The 20,399-nt window shown below is 42.6% G+C and overlaps 1 protein-coding gene across 4 annotated transcripts in view; it reads left to right on the top strand.

The window, feature by feature from the left end:
• Positions 1 to 20,399, top strand: part of TTC39B (tetratricopeptide repeat domain 39B) — a 136,628-nt gene that overhangs the window by 86,161 nt on the left and 30,068 nt on the right. For all 4 annotated transcript variants that reach the window (XM_053291116.1, XM_053291115.1, XM_053291119.1 and 1 more), the window contains 6 exons: positions 3,102 to 3,206; positions 3,765 to 3,896; positions 8,568 to 8,644; positions 13,395 to 13,462; positions 17,824 to 17,888; positions 19,954 to 20,059. In XM_053291116.1, the coding sequence (XP_053147091.1) occupies positions 3,102 to 3,206; positions 3,765 to 3,896; positions 8,568 to 8,644; positions 13,395 to 13,462; positions 17,824 to 17,888; positions 19,954 to 20,059 (553 nt within the window). The remainder of the gene's footprint in view (positions 1 to 3,101; positions 3,207 to 3,764; positions 3,897 to 8,567; positions 8,645 to 13,394; positions 13,463 to 17,823; positions 17,889 to 19,953; positions 20,060 to 20,399) is intronic.

Here is a 20,399-nt window from a genome sequence, read left to right as displayed (position 1 = left end):
GCAAGGACATAATAAAGGATGCAAAAAGAGAGCTTGTGGAGAGTTTAAGTTAGAAGTGTCTTGAGGAATAGCAAAAACTTCTTTAAATATATCAGAAGCAGAAAACCAGCTAGGGAGGGACTCCTTAGAATATGATGGGGGCATGAAAGGGATTATTAAGGAGGATAAGGAGATTGAAGAAAAGCTGAATGAATTATTTGTATCTGTCTTCACAGCGGAGGATGCTGACCATATACCAGCTCTGGAACTGAGCTTCTCAGTTCCAGACTTGGCAACTGAAGACTGGGACAATTTGAAGTGACGAGAGGATGTTCTATCTTGCAAAACTAAAAATTAACAAATTGCCAGGGCCAGATGGCATCCACCCAAGGAACTCAAATGTGAAACTGCTGATCTCCTAGCAAAAATATGTCACTTGTTCCTACAGTCAGGCTCTGTATCAGAGGACTGGAAAGTAGCTAATGTAACTCCAGTTTTCAAAAAGGGATCCAGGTGGGATCTGGGAAACTGCAGGACGCTTAGCTTAAATTCTGTGCTGGGTAAATTTCATGGAAAGCATACTTAAGCACAACATTGTTAAACATACAGAAGAACAAGTCTTACTGAAGGAGAGCCAGCATGGCTTCTGCAAGGGCAAGTCTTGCCTCACTAATTTTTTGGAGTTCTGTGAGAGTGTCAACAGGCTTGTGAATAAAGGTGATCTGGTTGACATAGTATACTTGGACTTGGAAAAAGCATTTGACAAATTTCCAGAGAAAAGGTTCTTGAGTAAACTTAGCAGTCATGGGATAAGGGGACAGGTTAACCTCTGCTAACTAAGGAAAGTGGTGATTTAAAATGGTGATTCTCTTATATTTAGCAGGGGAAGAGCACCGGCCCTATCCAACCCCAGCACAGCATCCGTCCAGTAGCTGTTGCTGGTATCTACCTTATGTTTCTTTTTAGATTGTGAGCCCTTTGGGGACAGGGAATCATCTTATTTATGTATTATTATTTTTTTCTATGTAAACCGCTTTGAGAATTTTGTTGAACAGCGGTATATAAATATTCATAGTAGTAGTAGGTTCATGTGTTGATTGGTAATTGGTTGAAGGTCAGGAAACAGAGGGTAGGAATAAATGGACAGTTTTCACAATGGAGGGAAGTAAGACGTGGGGTCTTCCAGGGATCTGTACTGGGACCAGTGCTCTTTAACTTGTTCATAAATGATCTAGAAGTTGGGGTAAGCAGTGACATGGCCAGATTTGCAGATGACATTCAACTATTTAGGATAGCGAAATCCATAACAGATTGTGAGGCTCTCAAAAAGGATCTCTCCAAGCTGGGTGAGGGGAAAACAAAATGGCAAATGTGGTTCAGTGTAAGCAAGTGTAAAGTGATGGATATTAGGGCAAGAAACCCCAACTTCACATATACACTGATGGGGTCTGAACTATCAGTGACTGATAGGGTTGCCAACATTTCATTGCCAGAATGAGGGGCACAGGTTCCAGAACGAGGGACACAAGTTTGTGGGGGATGGCTGTGGTGGCTGGGAGGTGTATGCAGTGGTAATCAAGAGCCTGAGTATCATTGACATATTTGTAATTGAATTATATGCTACTGAGTAAATGAGGGACAAATGTTGTCCCTATAGGGACCAACATTTCATCTCTGAATGAAATGTTTCATCCTGCATAATGAAGGACAGTTGGCAGCCCTAGTGACTGACCAGGAGAGAGATCTTGGGGTTGAGGTGGACTGCTTGTTGGAAGTGTCAACTCGGTGCACGGAAGCTGTGAAAAAGGCAGATTCCACCCTAGGGATCATTAGGAAGGGAATTGAAAATAAAAATGCTAATATCATAATGCCCTTATCCAAATCTATGGTGTGACCACATTTGGAGTACTGTTTGCAGTTCTGGTCACCATAGCTAAAGAAGTATATTGTAGAACTGGCAAAGGTGCAGAAGAGGGGCTGATGATCCGGGGGCTGGAGCACTTTCCTTATGAGGCAAGGCTATAACATCTGAGGCTTATTAGTTTGGAAAAGAGACGACTACATAGAGACATGATAGAGGTGTGTAAAATTATGCATGGTATAGAGAGTTGACAGAGAGAAATTTTTTCTCCCTCTCTTACTACACTAGAAGCAGGGGTCATCCCATGAAACAGAAGGCTGGGAAATTTAGGACCAAAAAAAGGAAGTCCCTTTTCCACACAGCACATAATTAATCTATGGAATTCTCTGCCATGGGATGTGGTAATAGTCACTAGTTTGGATGGGGCTTGGACAAATTCATGGAGGACAGGTTTATTATTGGCTACTAGTCTGGTGGCTCTAGGCCACCTCAAGCCTCAGAGGCAAGATGCCATTAAATACCAATTGCAGGGGAGCAACAGCCATAGAGAGGGCACACCTTTACCTCTTGCCTGTGGGCTTCTCAGAGGCATCTGTGGCAAGCCACTGTGTGAGACAGGATGCTGGACTTGATAGGCCTTGGGCCTGATCCAGCAGGGCTATTCTTATGACTAGATAGGCCTCTGATTTGATATAATATGACTCATCTCATGTTCTTAACTGTGTTATAGGAAGCAATTCCGAAATTACTCACATCACGCACACAGCAGCATACAAAACTTGTAAGGCTATGTGTCATAGTCGCAGCTGATTTTATGTCAAGTAAATAATCTTTTTTTGATAAAGCAGTGTAATCATTAAATCATACATTTATTTTTAATAATGTAGATGTTCCTAGAATCAAAACATAAAATACAATCAAATGCTACAATTTTGCCACCCCTTTGATTGAAAATCTGTTTTTAAAACTTGCTAACATTTTTTCCTTCATATTGGTGCATTCCATAGCCCAGTTAGTTATTAGTTCTTAAAATTGACTGAAGTGTTGCCTTTGATGTCTTTTGCTTTATACATTCAAAAACAGCATGACCAGGAAACAGAGAATCCAAATTAATATGCCATCTAGAACAGATGTGGCAAATCTGAGTATATCGGACAACTGAACTGTTCTGAGGAGTGTTCAAGGGAGTCTGGGTAAAAAGTAGGGTGAGGATTAAGAATAATACAAAATTCTTACAGTTTGTTGTTGTATATTTTGCTAGGGCCACCAAGATGGATCTCAAATGTGCTCTGGAAGAGTGTTCGATGGCATTGAACTTATTTCTAAACAACAAATTCTCAGAAGCTCTGGAATTACTTCGTCCATGGTGAGGTTTGTTTTGTTTGCTTGAAGCAGTTCAAGGAAATGCCATAAGACATGCCATCTGGTTGCTAGAGATAAATTCAGGCCTCTGAATATAGGCTGCTGTTATTCTTATTTCTTCTTGGCCCAAAAACAAGCCTCTTGAAACCATTTTTAAAAAACTGTCTAAAGAGACCTATATTATGGGTCATTCATATTTTGTGGGTTTTTTTAGTTCATAGTCTGATATGTAATCACTGCATATGTGGTTTGAAGAGTGAAAATATACATAGGGTCTTTCCAGTACACCATTTGTAAATGATTTTTTCAAAATAGGACTGGGTTCCAAAATTATACCCAGAGCCAAAGAATCTCATAATTGATAAGAAATTTGAGAAAGAAAAGCATCTCATGCTTGATCAAGGTTGCTGCTATCTTACATGGTATGTCAAAAGCAATATTGCATATTAGAAGTATATGTTTTATGAAACTTGTAAATTTGGCATTAAAGAACACACAGCTTTTTTTAAAAAAATGGAAGAAAAGTGCTTGAAAATGCCCATTTGTTTTTCCCTCCAAACAGGTCTAAAGGTAGTATGTACCATGCACTAGGATATAGCACTATTTTAGTAATGCAGGCTGCTATGACCTTTGAGCAACAGGATATCCAAATGGGAATTGCTACAATGAAAGAAGCTTTACAAACTTGCCAAAAGTAAGCATGGCTTATTTTATATTTGTGAAGATATTTTGGTGTGTGTGTGTTTTTTTTTAACCTCTTGCAGGGGTGTGTGTGTGTGTGTGTGGTTAGTTGTGTAAGCTGCCCTGAGTGGTTCAATTACTAAACTGAACATCTCTAAATAAGTGTTGGAAGGTTCTGTTTGATTGCATATGTTTTTCTATTCAGTGACAAATTAGATGATAATGAAAAAGATGCTGGTGATCTATCTACTTCGTAGTTTTGACCTACAGGGCACTTTTGTTATCCCTCCTTCTTTTACAGGGTAGAATTTCCTTGGCCTAAACTTCATTTCTTACCATTTAGAATTACTGGGTCAGGACTAAATCAGAAACTGTATAGTAGAAGTACCCAGGAGCACACCTAGGTCATTTTGTCGCCCAGACCTGAAGGGCTTCATAGGCCCCCTCTGCCGCGAGACCCCCCTTTAAACGTTTTTCGTGCAGATTTGGGGGTTTCTGTCCTGGGGGGCCTCCTGCTGCCACTGCCTGCACCTGCCACTGCCCTAGACGTCGTGCCACTCCTTGCCCTTTTTGCAGCCACCATGTGCGTGGCCAGGGGTGTGTGTGTGTGTAATCAATCCAAGGAGGCCTCTCCCCGCGGTAGCGGTGGATGGAGTGGCTGATGAGCCTGTGTGTCCGGCCCATTGGCCCTTGAGAACTGCGAGGCACTCCAGCGCATCTGCGCAGTTGAAATAGATCATCGCAAGCCCGTGACATGATGGTCTTACAACAATCTATTCCAACTGTGCAGCTGCGCTGGAACGCCTCACAGTTTTCAAGGGCTGCTGGGCTGGACAGACAGGCCCAGTGGCTGCTCTGTCCACCACCCCTGCCAGGGGCAGGGGGAGTGAGCCCTGCTCAGATCACCCCCTGGCCATGCACATGGCAGCTAAAATTATGAAAAAGATTGTAGGTTTGGCGGGGCAGTGGCAGGGTGGGTGCCTGGTGGCGGCAGGAGGCCCCCTTGGACATTTGGAGCCCCCCCCGACTTTGGAGGCCACAGGCTGGGGCCCCAAGGTCTGGGGGTAAGAGCACCTCTGGTAGTACCTAAATATGCCTTATTCTCCCAGGGCCCATAGGAAAGTCCTGGATTAGCTTCTCCTTCTGATGTGGAAGACTAGGAGGAGAAGGCTTATCTGGTTTCTACAGACAAGCTGTTTTCTATCATTTTTATTGGCTGACATACTGAGGAAAATTACTTAAAGTAGTCCCATTGAAATTAAAAGTTAAGAACTTCTTGTGCTTTTAATTTCAATGAAACTGCTCTGAGTAATTTTCCTCGGTACGTCAGTTGTTATTTTTAAATTTATCTCTCTCAGGGGCGTAACAAGGCTGGAGTGGGCCCAGAGACAAAATTTTAAAATGGGCCCCTCGCTGATACACACACACACACACACACACCCCACATGTGACTTGCCTCTGGGGGGGGCCCTCGATGCATGGGGGCCCCCAGGCAGCTGCCTCCCCTTGCCTAATAGTAGTTACGCCCCTGATCTCTCTGTCCATTCCTTCCCCCTTCTCGCTAGCTAGAGATCACTCTGAGAGACACAGAAAGGGAGTTGTCTTTTTGTGAGCCAAATCCATGCAGGCTTTTCAACAGCTGCCCCTCATTCCTTGAGCCTGGACAGTGAGTTGGCAGTAGCACTGCTATGCCCTGTTCTTCTTTCCTCCTGCCCCAGCAAGTCATATATTTGCAGCTTCTCTCCCATCACCTGTTGGGAACAGAAAAGTGTGGGAGATCAACAGTTAGCAAGTATGGGAAGGTCCTACAGTTTTTCTGTGCACAGGAAATTACACCAAGATATGATTCATCCCCCATCTTGAACTCCTTATGAGTGCACTTGAGTGGCATGCTCAACCATGGCTATGCAGGGAGACCTCATTCTTACTCTAGTTACCGCCCCCCGCCCCCACCTTTGATCTGGCAGGACAGTTTGCCAAAGTAGAGTTCTTAGGAGTAGTAAGGTAACTGGTAGCCACTGAGTAGAAAAGCTCTGTCCCATTCCAGCTACCCAAAATACCTGGGCATGAGTAGGGAGCCAATCTCTTTCCAGGGAGGAAAGTCCACGAGAAACAGTACAAATCTAAAAACTTTCTTATGTTGTTCTTTTGGTTGCTATAAGCAAGGATACATGGGTTCTCCTTTTCCTCAGGTTTTGAGTTTAGTCCTTGCTCCTCTTCTCCTTACTTGCACCATAGCCAAAGGGCACAGCTGCTGTAGTCAGCAATAGCAAGTATTCACTGTTACTTGTAAGACTGTTCAGAGAAAGCCCATGTGAGAATATAGGGCTTAAGCCTTGGAGACCTAGATTCAAATTGTTGATCAGCCAGGGAGCTCACTGGGTGATCCTGGGCTGGGCTATTATCTCTCAGCCTAACCTGCTGATGGCTGTAATGTAACAATAAAATGGGGCAGCTTGTACACCACCCTAAGCTTCTTGGGAAAAGGGTAGGATCAAAATGTAATTAATTATAATGAATTATAGTCAGCATTAAGCTGCAGAAGGAGACGATGTTCATGACGTACAATGTTTTGGCTTTCGCGGGAGAGAGGTTTCGTTTCTCTCGAGCACCTTTAGAGAAAAGATAACATGAAGACAGCAGTATAAATTATAAAATTCAGAGCTTGATGACCAGCATCAAAACCTTATGGTTTGTCTGAAGGAAAGCAGCTTAACATCATTTAAGTGTTTCAAATGATGTCCTACCTTTTACACAATGGAAAGAAATTGATACTGCTTCATATAATGACTGCTCTGGCTATCAATGTCAGCTGCAAGAGTAAGACACTAATAGCTTTAATCATCAGGGGGGTATGTTAAAGCATGCCTGATGTAATGTCTTTCTGTACATCTGTTTTAACCATACTTTATTACATTGCTGGTTATTTCATACACAAAATATAAAAAGATTTTATAAATTATTTGCAAGGGTGGTATGTCAGCTGTGATGAAGTCTTCTGACCCCAGAGTAACTTTTACAACATGCTTTATGGGAACAAGTTTTGGTAATATCCTTCTACAAGATAAATTCAACACTAAACCACCCTTCGTGCTTTCTATAAGTTTAGCCATGAAAAAAGGACTTTGTCAAATCTCGGTAAACGCTGCAATCTCTCTGGCTCATAAATAAATAATATATCGGGAGATTTCAGAATGTCAAACCATGAAGTCCAAACTATATGACATGGCATTTTGTCATAGTTTCAGATCATATGTGAACCATCTTGTCAGAATCTATAGACATCCCAAAAATCATCTGTAAGGTGTACTCTACCACCTTAATGGTATATAAATATGAATAATAATAATAACTAGCTGGCCTGGGCACAGAGCATCTGTGTGTCTAGTTCTTCCCTCCTCCCCTTCCTCCCCTTTCTTTTGGCTATCCGGCCATCCATTAGCCTGCCCATTCGTCCCCGTCCCCCCCACCGGCATTTTGCTCACAAACTCTCGTGAGAGCTGCCACACATGGGATTAGCGACGGGAACATTTAAAATAATTATATAGATAGATAGAAGATAATAATATAATAATAATAATTAGTAGTAGTAGTAGTAGTTCATGAATAAAGGTGATGATGGGAAGGTTGAGAAGATGAAAGATAGAAACCCTATTCAGGCATGTGTCTGTACACATGTACATGCTTTTGTGTGAATGATTGTACACATGCATTCATTTAAAAAGTGAACCTCGGTACAGGCTCCCTCAATTACAGGGTACAAATAGGAAGTGTACTACTATATATGCGCTGAACAAAATGTATGAATAGGGCTATCATGTGGAGACTATCCAAGCTCAAGCTTTCATTCATACATGATGGTATAGTAAACCACCCTGGAAATACTTATTGAAGGGCAGTATACACATGTTAAATAATAATAATTATTCTTGATGGAGAGATGAGGCAAAAACACCTGTTTTCACTCTGTGTACACTCACTCACTCTCTGCATATCTTCTTTTTGCAGAGGAGAGGAGGATCTACATTACTTACAAATTTTTGATAGCTACAAGGTTGGATAGAACAGAGAAGCAATACTTTTCCAGATTTTTGTTTGGTTGCTTGACTGTGTATACTTTATTTGAAAAAGTGAATTGAGGGTTATGGCTAGACAGTGAAATATCAAATGTCCAATAGTACCATGATGTCTACTGTTCTTTTCATGCTTGCCGCAGGACTGCTCTATGTGTCCCCCTAGGTTATGTTTCATATTTACAATTCACCAGTCCAATAACGGAGATGGCTTAACAGATGCTTTCCTAGGGCAATAGCTAAAAGTGATAGTTATCAGCTCCTATCGTTCTCTGCTTTGATCTAGTCTTCCTCTTCAGTCCCCCACCAACATGCAGACTACATGACATAAGTTTTGGGCAGTATAAAAATATGTTAAATACATACATACATACATACATACATACATGAAAGAATGCTTAGGTCTCTGCCCGCTTAACACCAAGCTATTGAAGTTGTTTGCTTGATGATGTTGCAGCTTGCCTTAATCAGACTTTGTGTGTTGCTCCTGTTTTTTCTCCCCTCTTCTGTGGGCAAAAGCATCTCCAGGGTGTTTAATACATTATTTCGTTTTTGTAGAGTAAGTTGGTTGTTTTCAAATGCTTGTCTCTTTTTCACTTGTGTTAATACAGATTCAGGAAAAGGAACACAGTGGTTGAATCATTGTCCAGTTTAGTTTCGAAACAGTCTGTAGATCAGCTGAGTGAAGGTAAGAAAAATATGAGGTGGAATATTTTCTCTCTATAATGTGTACTTATAAATAGTCTCAGACTCTTGAAATAACTCCTAGTTTAGAATGAAGCAGAACTCTATTTTCTGTAAATTTTGTTTATTTTATTTATTTTATTGTTGCATTTATATACCGCCTTTCGTTAAAAGACAACCCCAAGGCGGTTTACAAAAGTTAAAACATACAATAAAAAGGCAATAAAAACATCAAGCTAAAAAATATAAAAACATATTAAAAACAGGCATAAAAACAATACAACAAGTAAAAACGCACAGAAGCAGCAGTAAAAACGATTATGTAAAAGCCTGGATAAAAAGCCAAGTTTTAACAAGCTTTCTAAAAGCCGTGATGGAGTCCGAGGAGTGAATGGCCACTGGGAGAGCATTCCAAAGTCTGGGAGCAGCAACAGAGAAGGCCCTGTCCTGAGTACAGGACAGCCAGGCCTCTCTCATTGTTGGTACCCAGAGCAGGGCCCCCTCAGATGTCCTCGTCAAGCGGGCAGCAACCCTTGGGAGCAGGCGGTCCCTCAAATACCCCAGGCCCAAACCGTTAAGGGCTTTAAAGGTCAAAACCAGCACCTTGAATTGGACCTGGAAACGAACCGGCAGCCAGTACAACTCTTTCAGAATGGGGGTGTTGTGTTTCCAACGGGCAGCTCCAGATAAAACCCTCGCTGCCGTGTTTTGCACTAGCTGCAGTTTCTGGATATTCTTCAAGGGCAGCCCCACGTAGAGCGCGTTACAGTAATCCAGCCATGACGTGACTAAGGCATGGGTAACCGTGGCCAGATCTGCCTTCTTGAGAAAGGGACGTATCTGGCGCACTAGCCGAAGCTGCGCAAAGGCACCCCTGGCCACCGCCTCCACCTGAGCTTCCCAAAGCAGAGCCAGGTCCAGTAGTACCCCCAAGCTGCGTACTTGCTCCTTCAAGGGGAGTACAACCCCATCCAGAACCAGTAAAATCTCCTCATCCCGATAGGCTCTCCTACTGACCAACAGTACCTCCGTCTTATCCAGATTCAATTTCAGTTTATTAGCCCACATCCAACCCATCACGGCCTCCAGCCCCCGATTCAGGACATCCACCGCCTCCCTAGGATCAGATGACAAGGAGAGATAGAGCTGAGTGTCATCCGCATATTGCTGACAACTCAGTCCAAGTCCCCGGATGACCTCTCCCAGCGGCTTCATGTAGATGTTAAACAGCATGGGGGACAAGACCGATCCCTGCGGGACCCCACAGGCCAACGGCCACGGGGCCGAGCAGTAGTCCCCCAGCACCACCTTCTGGACCCTCCCCCCAAGAAAGGACCGGAACCACTGAGGTGGCCCGGAAGGATACCATGGTCGATGGTATCAAACGCCGCCGAGAGGTCCAGCATAACCAACAGTGACGCACTCCCACTGTCTAGTTCCCGGCGTAGGTCATCCACTAGAGTGACCAAGGCAGTCTCAGTCCCATACCCGGGGCGGAAGCCAGATTGAAAAGGGTCCAGATAATCCGTATCATCCAAGACCCTCTGCAGCTGGGACGCCACCACACGCTCCATCACCTTGCCCAAAAAGGGAAGGTTAGACACAGGTCTATAGTTATCCAGCTTGGAGGGATCAAGGAAGGGCTTTTTTAATAGTGGTCTTACCACCGCCTCCTTGAGGCACGATGGCATCCTGCCCTCCCTTAATGAAGCATTAATGATCATCTCCAGCCTTCTGCCTGTCCCCTCCCTGGCAGCTTTTATTAGCCATGAAGGGCAAGGGTCAAGAGCGCACGAAGTCCGCCCAGGATCTTGTCCACATCCTCAGGCCGCACCAACTGAAAAGAATCCAACACAACGGGACCAGATGGTACCAGAGGCACGTCTGCTGGAACTGCCAAAACTCTGGAGTCCAGGTCAGCACGGATGCGAGCGACTTTATCTGCAAAGTGACAGGCAAACTGATCACAAAGAGCTGTAGATGACTCCTCCCCCATTGTCCGGGGGGACGTGTGGAGCAAGGTTTTCACCACACGAAACAGCTCTGTTTGTCTGCACTGAGCAGACGCAATGGAGGCGGAGAAAAAGCATTTCTTCGCCGCCGCCCCCCACCACGGAGTAGTCCCTAAAATGGGCTCTAGCCCGTGTTCGGTTGGATTCGTGACGACTTTTCCTCCAGCGTCATTCCAACCGTCGCCCGAGTTGCTTCATCGCCCTAAGCTCCAAGGAAAACCAAGGATCAGATCGGGCTCCACCAAGCCAGAGAGGGCGTTTTGAAGCAACTGTGTCAACAGCCCGGGCCATCTCTCCATTCCAGAGATCAACCAGGGCCTCAACAGGGTCACCAGCTCTGAACACTGGAAACTCCCCGAGGGCAGTCTGGAATCCAAGCGGATCCATAAGCCTCCGGGGGCTGACCATCCTAATCGGCCCACCACCCCTGCAGAGGGCAGACGGAGCAGTCAAACTAAACCCCACCAGGTGATGATCTGTCCATGACAAGGGAGTGGTCTCAAATTCCCCCACCTCCAGATCATTTATTTCCCGGTCGGCAAAAACCAGATCCGGAGTGTGTCCCGCCACGTGGGTAGGGCCCGATACCAAACTGAGACAGTCCCATGGAGGCCATGAAATCCTGAGCCACACCCACTAGGTGGGCCTCAGCGTGGACATTGAAATTCCCCAAAACAATATGCCTGGGGGAACCCAAGGCCACCTCCGAGACCACCCCCGCCAGCTCAGGTAGGGAGACTGAAGTGCAGCGGGGTGGTCGGTACACCAACAGAATCCCCAGCCTATCTCGGAGGCCCATCCTCAAGGACAAACACTCAAAATTCTGAGATTGCCTGACCGGGCACCTGGAAACGGGGAGAGTCTCACGAAAGATGACTGCAACGCCTCCTCCCCGACCCTTGAGGCGGGGCTGCTGCATGATCTGGAAACCTGGAGGACAGAGCTGAGAGAGACCAACCCCGCCCAGCTCATCCAACCACCCAGAGTGGCAGGATTTCAGCAGCCAACCGCCCAGAGTGCTGTGAAATGTTGAAATCAAGTGAATGCTGCTCATACATTGCTAATTTGAGTGAGCATATAAATATGCTATATTGGTGTTTCCAACAACATTGGGAACAAAGAGCTGTGAAAAGTCTGTGCAGCTTAATTTTATGCAAACACACACACACACACACACACACACACACACACACAGTTACACTTTTTAAAATAAAGGTGTGGTTGACTGCCAGTGCAGAAAAGGTTTCCCTTCACATTAGGATCAAATAGTCTGCACCAGCATTCTTTGTTTGTCTTAGAGGAGGAGGAGGATGATGATGATGATGATTACATTTATATCCCGCTCTTCCTCCAAGGAGCCCAGAGCGGTGTACGACATACTTGAGTTTATCCTCACAACAACCCTGTGAAGTAGGTTAGGCTGAGAGAGAAGTGACTGGCCCAGAGTCACCCAGCAAGTATCATGGCTGAATGGGGATTTGAACTCGGGTCTCCCCGGTCCTAGTCCAGCACTCTAACCACTGCACCACGTTTTGGTTCCGCCAGAGGTATTACCTCTGGGAGTTGATACTTTATCAGATTATGCAACTGTCCAGGAAATTCTGGTTGACATCATGACAAAATCATCAGCAGTGCACCAGGAGGATGCGTCTGCACTGTGGAGCGCACGTAGGGTATAGGAGGCAGTTTTATCAAAATTCCATCTGCCTCCTCTAGAAGTGCAATGCACCACCTGAAAACATGTGCTTGAGGGCTGTGCAACCCCCAGGGACAGATTTTTGAGTGATGCAGGGCACTTGCGAGGGAAGCACAGACCAATTAAAAAACCCACCCCTCAGCTCTGCACTACAGTACTCTGGAAGCCTTCCGCAGCATAAGCAAGTTGACCTGGTGCAGTGCCCCTGACTTAATCAGGATGTTAGCTGTTGTTTTTCATTGTTATCCTGCCTATAAAGACACTCAGAACCGCTTTCATAGGTAAATGTTTCTCACTATGCAAACCTTAATTGTGTATTTTGTTACCTGGAAAGCTTTCAGTGTCTGTGGCTGCTATTTCTGTTGTTCTAACTAAAAGTTGTTCTTTAGACGTAAATAGTCTATCTTTAAAGATTTACCTTTTTTCTGCAGTACTGATATAAAGGCTAGGAACCAAGCTCTTCTTTTTTTAGTTTAATTTTGTGTGTGTGTGTGTGTTCTAAGTATCAGTATGTTAAAAAAAAAAAAAAGACCCCACCCAAAAACCTGTTGAAAAGTTTAAACCACATTAACCCCCTGTGTTGAATTAGTTTGTTTAATATTCTTTAGTTCTTTAAGAAGTATTTAATCAAGAGCATACATTTAATTATGTTGATTTTTAAAACCGCACTTACACATCTTTACAAGTAGTAAGTATAGTGATGGGTGTGAGCTAGAATGTCTCCAATTCAAATTTAACTCAGACACCTAATTGCTAATTGGCCTTAGAGAAAGTTGTGGTCCCTCATTCATAGATGGAATTAATGGTATTGGCCAGTCTTATGGGTTATTGTAAAAGTTTGCTGAAACAGTGTATGTGAAATGTTTTGGGATGAATTTTCAGGTAATATAATGGATAATCATAAGGTAAATAAAAAAGAGTAAACCATTTGAATCTTGACATACTTGAGGGGAGGAACCACTGAGTATTATTGATTGCTGCTCTAAAGATATTAGCTGTTATACCATATTTGTATTTAAATTTAAACTTTTCTCTTTTTTTAATAGAGGAAATGCATGCAGAAATATGTTATGCTGAATGTTTACTACAGAAAGCAGCACTGACATTTGTACAGGTAATTTATGCAGTCCATGTGGCTTTCAGGCATGCTTTCTCTGCATCTCTTTGCTCTCCAAGTTCTGTTTTACAAAAACCCAAGTGATGATTTGTAATCACCTGGATGCAAATCCTGCCCTACCTATACCCACAATATACATATAATGCAAAATGTGGAGCCTGCTGTGCTTCTTTCTCAGTGATGGCACTTGTTAAATACACCCACAGTCTGTCAGGTCTGCAAACAAATCCAGACTAGTTTTGACTTGGGGTGGTACTGGTGGCAGGAAAGGAGGGGTTGGTTCGTTGTTCTCCTCTCTAAATCAGAAGGTAAGCCTGAATTGCATTCTTTTTAAAAAGAGCATTGATTTGGGAATTTTCCTTTACTTCACTGAAAGCACATTAGTACTATTCACAAGCTATGTCTTAGCTGCTTTAAATGTCACAGCAGCTACCTCCAACTAGTGCAAAAGACACTATCCCAGATACTGGTGCACACTGCTCTACAAGTATACTGTGATGCAATCCCACAGGGTATTCTTCTAGCATATTCCACAGGCATTTCCTTCACCACACCTCTGTTTGCCAGTGAAACTGACAATGTTGAGAGAAAGGAGGAGAGGTCTATCAACAGCTACTAGTCAGAGAGCTATAGGCCACCTCCAACCTCAAAGGCAGGATGCCTCTGAGTACCAGTTGCAGGGGAGTAAACAGCAGGAAAGAGGGCATGCCCTCAACGCCTGTCTGTAGGCTTCCAGTGGCATCTGGTGGGCCACTGTGCAAAACAGGATGCTGGACTAGATGGGCCTTGGGCCTGATCCAGCAGGGCCATTCTTATGTTCTTAAAGTATTGTCAGCTTTGCCAATAAATTACCTGTTGATCTGGATAGTGGTTCCAGACATTCATAACTAATGGGAACCACTACCAGATCATCTGTTACAGGTAAGCAACCTGTTGTTTTTTTAATTGTATTACTTGGCGCACACCTATATTAGTGCACATATCTGCTCTTTCAAAGGACTAATCCCCAAGAACTCCCTCTCCCCTGCTTAGTAGCAACAGTGTACAGGAAAGGAAGTGAATGGGAGACATTTCCCAATATCAGGGAAACTGAGAAGCCTTTTGTGTATTTTAATTCTCACCACCACCCCCATTTATATTCTGCCCTTTATTCTAGGATCCACTGGCCCTAGGCAGTATATTCAGTCTAAAAACAGAACACTATCAAGTTTTAAAAGGCATATTAAACCATATATATATATATATATTATTTTTAAAAGCTGCCATTTAAACCAATTGGACAGAGTGGATCCTTCCATGTCCGTTTGACAAATAAATACCTTCCCTTTTTGGTCTCTCAATACATTTTAGTGAGTAAATTTTGTTTGTTATTTCTCTGTGTAAACCGCCCTGAGCCATTTCTGGAAGGGCAGTATAGAAATCAAATGAATGAATGAATGAATGAATAAAAATAAATTGACAAGTTTTGGATATAAAGGAAGCCACTCCTCTAGCTTTAGAAGCTCCAGGTGCTGTGAACTGCACTGGGTACCACTAGGATTTAAAGAGTGGCTTTGAGGTTTCCCCTCTATATTTTTCCTGCAACAAAGCAATAGCTGGCTTCTCTTTTGGTATAATGTTCATTACTTCTCTTTTGGTATAATGCTCATAACCATTCCCCAACAAACTCCCTCCCCCTTTTAACAGACATAGATAGATAAAGGCTGACAGAAATAGATAGATAAAGACATTTTAAGAACCAAAGCATCAGTGTGGCTAAACAGGCAATCTATCCAGCTAGGAACCAGTGGTCCTTTATATACTACTGCTTGACAGTAACTGAAATTTGAGGCAGACATTAGTATTGGATTGCTAGACCTGGGGAATGTATCCAGAGTATGAAATCTCCCAAAACAGACCCAAATCTTGACAAAAATCAGACCCTCATACTTCTGCTTTAGCAAGTACATATAAGCCCATCCTCGAATAAGGAAAGTGAGTAAAAAGTCATCTTTTCATAGCTGTAGTCTTTTGAAGCTGCTGCTTTTTAATTATTATGGTACAAAATGTGCATAATGAAACTATTAATGAACAAGTTGTTCTAGTAAGAACAAACCAGCCTACTTTCCTTTCACTGTCTCTACATCTGAACCAAATTTGGTGCAAATTGAGGTCCACGTTAGATCTCTTGTGCCTCAAATGTTAATGTGTCCGCCAGCTTAGATTGGGGTGGATGCAATCATTACAAACTGCACCATTGAGGTGTCCTTGTGTGTAACTCACTATAGCTGTTCCAAATTTGGTTCAGATCAGTTAGACAGTCCTCACGTTAGTGCACATGCCTCAAAAGTTTATGCATCTGCCATCTTGGATCAGGGTGGGTGACATCATCGCAAACTACACCATTGGGGCTTCCCTATGTGTCTATTCAGCTGTTCCTAATTTGGTGCAAATCAGTTAAGCGGTTCACAGGTTAGCCCACTTGGACATCAAAAGTTTATGGTTCCGCCATCTGAATCAGGGTGGGTAACATCATCACAAACTAAACCACTGAGGTGTCCTTGTGTGTCACTCACTACAACTGTACCTAATTTGGTTCAAATCAGTTAGTCCACAAGTTAGCCCGCTTGCGCCTCAAACATTCACACGTCTGCCATCTTGGATTGGTGTAGATTACATCATCACAAACTACGCCATTGAGGTTTCCCTATGTGTTGCTACAGCTGCAGCAAATTTGGTTCAGATTGGTTAAGCAGTTTACAAGTTAGCCCACTTACGGCTCCCAAAGTTTACCTGTCCGCCATCTTGAATCTGGTTCATATTGGTCCAGGCATTGCGAAGTTGATGGGCGGGGGGGGGGACACACACTATGCTGGGTGATCTCATAAGCCTACTGGAAAATAGGCTAAAAATTATGGATATCACATATATATAAAGTGTGTGTGTGTGTGTGTGTGAGTGTGAGTGTGTGAGAGAGAGAGAGAGAGAGAGAGACTTGGTTGCTCATATTTAAAAACACCTAATTCCCCTCACCTACTGAGACAATTGAGAGTTTACAAAATTCTGAAATGGTGGGCATTCCATGCCTGTTCACAAATTGAGCATATCAAATTGGCTTTAATTACTTTAAATTAGGTGCCATTGTTTTCAATGGATCAATGGCTCTCAGAATGTTTGCACGACAAATTTTCTGTGTTTGAGCAGCAGGGAAATGGGCTGGAAATAAGGAGATCGGCAGCTGGACAGATGAAGAGGAGCATCAGGGAGAAAATATGGATATTAAAAAAAGGGGGTGGTGAATGAGGGCTAGAGGAGGAGAATTTTTCTCCAGGCACAAAGGAAGGAAGAGGGTGACTAACCTAAGTGGAGAGGGAAAGAGGTGACACACAAAACTAAAAATTGTTCCCCCTCATGCTGCATGTCATTTTTGACAGATCTTTGCTTAATAATTATCAATTATGCTACTTTTACAATCCTTAATCTATGATAAACTGAATTTGCTGTTGGTCACTCTGTGTAGTAGATATAGAGCCCTTTCTCACGATCGGAGAAAGGGCTCAAAAGGGGCGATGGGAGGAAGCCTTCAAAAGCTTATCTCCCTCACAGACAATCCTCCTGAAGAATCTGGGTGTGTAGATCGCACACCCAGATGTGCAGCTCCCTCTTCAGGCAGTGTGGAGAGTTGGGGGGCTGTTAGCTTCTCCCCATCCCCTGGAATTCCCATAATGCCCCGCACGAGTGCATGGGGCATTATGGAGATTCCTCCAACTCCACATTTAGGAGGGTGGCTGGCTTGGCAGGTTTGCCACTGAGAAGCCATCGAGATCAGGCCCCATCCCAGTGGTTCTCACATGAAGGCAAGACTGGGCTTGGCTTCATTAGCCCAGTTTTGTTTGCACATGAGAACAGCATTATTATCTGCTCCAGGGAGGACTAGTATGGCCACTGCATAAGGGTGATGCACAAATTGCTGAAGCATTTCATTTCTTCTTGTAATAAAGAATACTGTAAATGGTTAATGTTTGCATGTATTACATCAGATTATTTGTAGGTATTGGTAGCACCATCTAGTGGTCTCCCTTGTATTTCAAGGTGACTTGATTTATATTAAAAAATTGTCATTTTTACTTTTGTAAATTTTTATTTGAAACACGTGTACATTAAGGGTGTCTCTTGCTTATGAGTAACTTATGTGTTCTAATACATAATCAGCTTCATTTCAGAAGTAAACAAAATTCTCTTTCCAGCTCTTTTCTGTATTTCCAATGTATATGCTCAAGTGTTTTAATCTAAATTAAAGGTTCATATTGTATATAAAATATGGTCTAACTATACAGTTTTGTTTATCATATATTTTAAAAGACTATACCTTTTTTCAGGACGAGAATATGATCAACTTCATCAAGGGTGGCCTCAAAATCAGAACAAGTTACCAAATATACAAGTATGCTTCGATAATATTTGCCTTCTTGTGTTTGTGTGTATTTCAGCAAATTCTTTCCCTGTTATTGCTATGATAGTTTTTTTTTACTCTCTCTGGGTATTTCTGTCTTCTTGGCAATTTATACTTTAGTACCACCCCTCCCCAAAGGTACCATGCTTTTCACTGGGCAGGCATCAGCAAAATGGCAGAAGGAACAGGCCTGCCAGTAAGAGGGTCTGAAATTCCACGTTTCTAGGGCCAGCAGTATATCTGCACATGCCTAGGGCTCTGTATGTGTCAATGTGCAAAAGGCTAAGAGTAGGGAAATTTGTAGGAGTAGGGAAATGGTTGACATATACACAAGAGCATTTCTGGAGGGATGGGGAAAACATCAGTACTTACTCTGCACCTGATTGACTGCACAAAGCAGTGTTAAAAGATAAGTGAATTGTCAAACCCTTTAAAAATGAGATAAAATAAGTAAATACAAAAAGATGTCACAGCTGATGTCCTTCAGTTCTTGTAAGCTCATGCTCCTTTACAAAGGGAGGCCCATAAAGCTTTTAAATAGATCAACCTTTTCTTGACCATGAAAAGGAAATTTGCAATGTGTAATCATTGTGTGTCTCAGGCTTAGACACACAATGATTACACATTGAAGATTTCCTTTTCGTGGTCAATGGGTACTCTAGATTCTAAGGGAAACAATGGTATTGTTCATTGACATCACACTTGTAAAATCAGTGTGTGTTTCACCTTGAGGACCCCAATTTCTCCTTAGTAAATATGTGTTTGTATCTGTAGACTAGCATATTCTATAACCCCTGCTAACTGGGCAAAGAGGCACCTTTTAACATGGTGATTCTCTTTATATATCAGGGGAGAGTAACTGGCCCTATCCACCCCCAGCACCATATTCCCAGTGACTGTTGCTGGTGTCCTATCTTACATTTCTCTTTAGAATATGAGCCCTTTGGGAACAGGGTTCCATCTTATTTGTTTGTTATTTCTCCGTATAAACCGCCCTGAGCCATTTTTGGAAGGGCGGTATAGAAATCATCATCATCAGATCACACAGACTGACTACAAACAAAGGCATGACAAGGTAGCAGGGATGATACACTGGGACATCTGCAAAAAATACAAGCTACCTGTAGCCAAAAATTGGTGGGACCATAAAATTGAAAAAGTGGTAGAAAATGAAGATGTAAAAATATTATGGGACTTCCGACTACAAACACACAAACATCTGCCACACAATACACCAGATATAACTGTAGTTGAGAAGAAAGAAAAACAAGTGAAAATAATCGACATAGCAATACCAGGGGATAGCAGAATAGAAGAAAAAGAAATAGAAAAAAATCACAAAATACAAAGATCTACCAATTGAAATTGAAAGGCTGTGGCAGAAAAAGACCAAAATAATCCCAGTGGTAATTGGCGCCCTGGGTGCAGTTCCAAAAGACCTTGAAGAGCACCTCAGCACCATAGGGGCCACAGAAATCACCATCAGCCAATTACAAAAAGCAACTTTACTGGGAACAGCCTATATTCTGCAATGATATCTATAACAACAGCAACAACATTGACCATAAAATTCAGCCATCCCAGGTCCTTGGGAAGGACTCGATGTCTGGATAAAATAAACCAGTCAATAACACTTGTCTGACTGTGTGAATAAATCATAATAATAAGTGGCTGATTAACATGGATCTTATGATGTATCTAGACAGGCTCTTGCTATCATAGCTAAGTTACTCTGATGTCATGGACTTGGAAATAGGAAGGTAGTGAGCTGACTGCTAATGACCTATCCTAAGTTGAATTACTGACTGTAAGCCCCTTGGGTAGGTACTCCATAAAGTGCTATGCACATTGATCATGCTGAGCAACAATATTTGGGGCGGGCTCTAGATTTAGACTAGGCATTGCATGACGAGCAAAATGTTCTCTGAAATAATTGCAGCCAATTTATAGTGAAGCAGATTCATGTCTGTTCTCTTTACATTTATTGCCTGTTGTATTAATTGCATTTCCTGTCATTACATTTAATGTGAACACACCTTTTTATTTTAATCTTAAGAGAATGTCATCAAGTTCTCCAGATGACCCAGGACAGCAAAAACAAGAATGAAACCTACCACCAGTTTGAAGGGGGTGTGCAGTTAGGAATAGGAGCATTCAATTTGGTATGTGTCTTTGACTTCCAAAGTGTAATTCAGTTTCTGGCACACGATATACCGTGTTTTATGTGGCAATTACTGCTGAGATTTTTAAAATGATAAAATTGTTTCTAATAATGATTTTCCATATTTGCATTGTAACAATCCTAATCCTTCAGGATTTCTGTACATGTACCACTACAGTTTACAGCTTTGTTTTGTCAGCGGAACATAGAACCACTAGCTACTTTGATTTTATGCTAAAAGTATTTTTGAGGTTTTAAAATATGGTCTGTTTTTCTTTTTTTAATGTACTGGTGATATACAAGGTTTAAAAAGCTGATGGAATTCTTGTTGTTCTTTCATT

The sequence above is a fragment of the Hemicordylus capensis genome, chromosome 2 (assembly GCF_027244095.1).
Source record: "Hemicordylus capensis ecotype Gifberg chromosome 2, rHemCap1.1.pri, whole genome shotgun sequence".
Classification (NCBI taxonomy): domain Eukaryota; kingdom Metazoa; phylum Chordata; class Lepidosauria; order Squamata; family Cordylidae; genus Hemicordylus; species Hemicordylus capensis.
The sequence above is the reverse complement of the archived record's forward strand: the minus strand, read 5'-3'. Positions and strand labels throughout refer to the sequence as shown.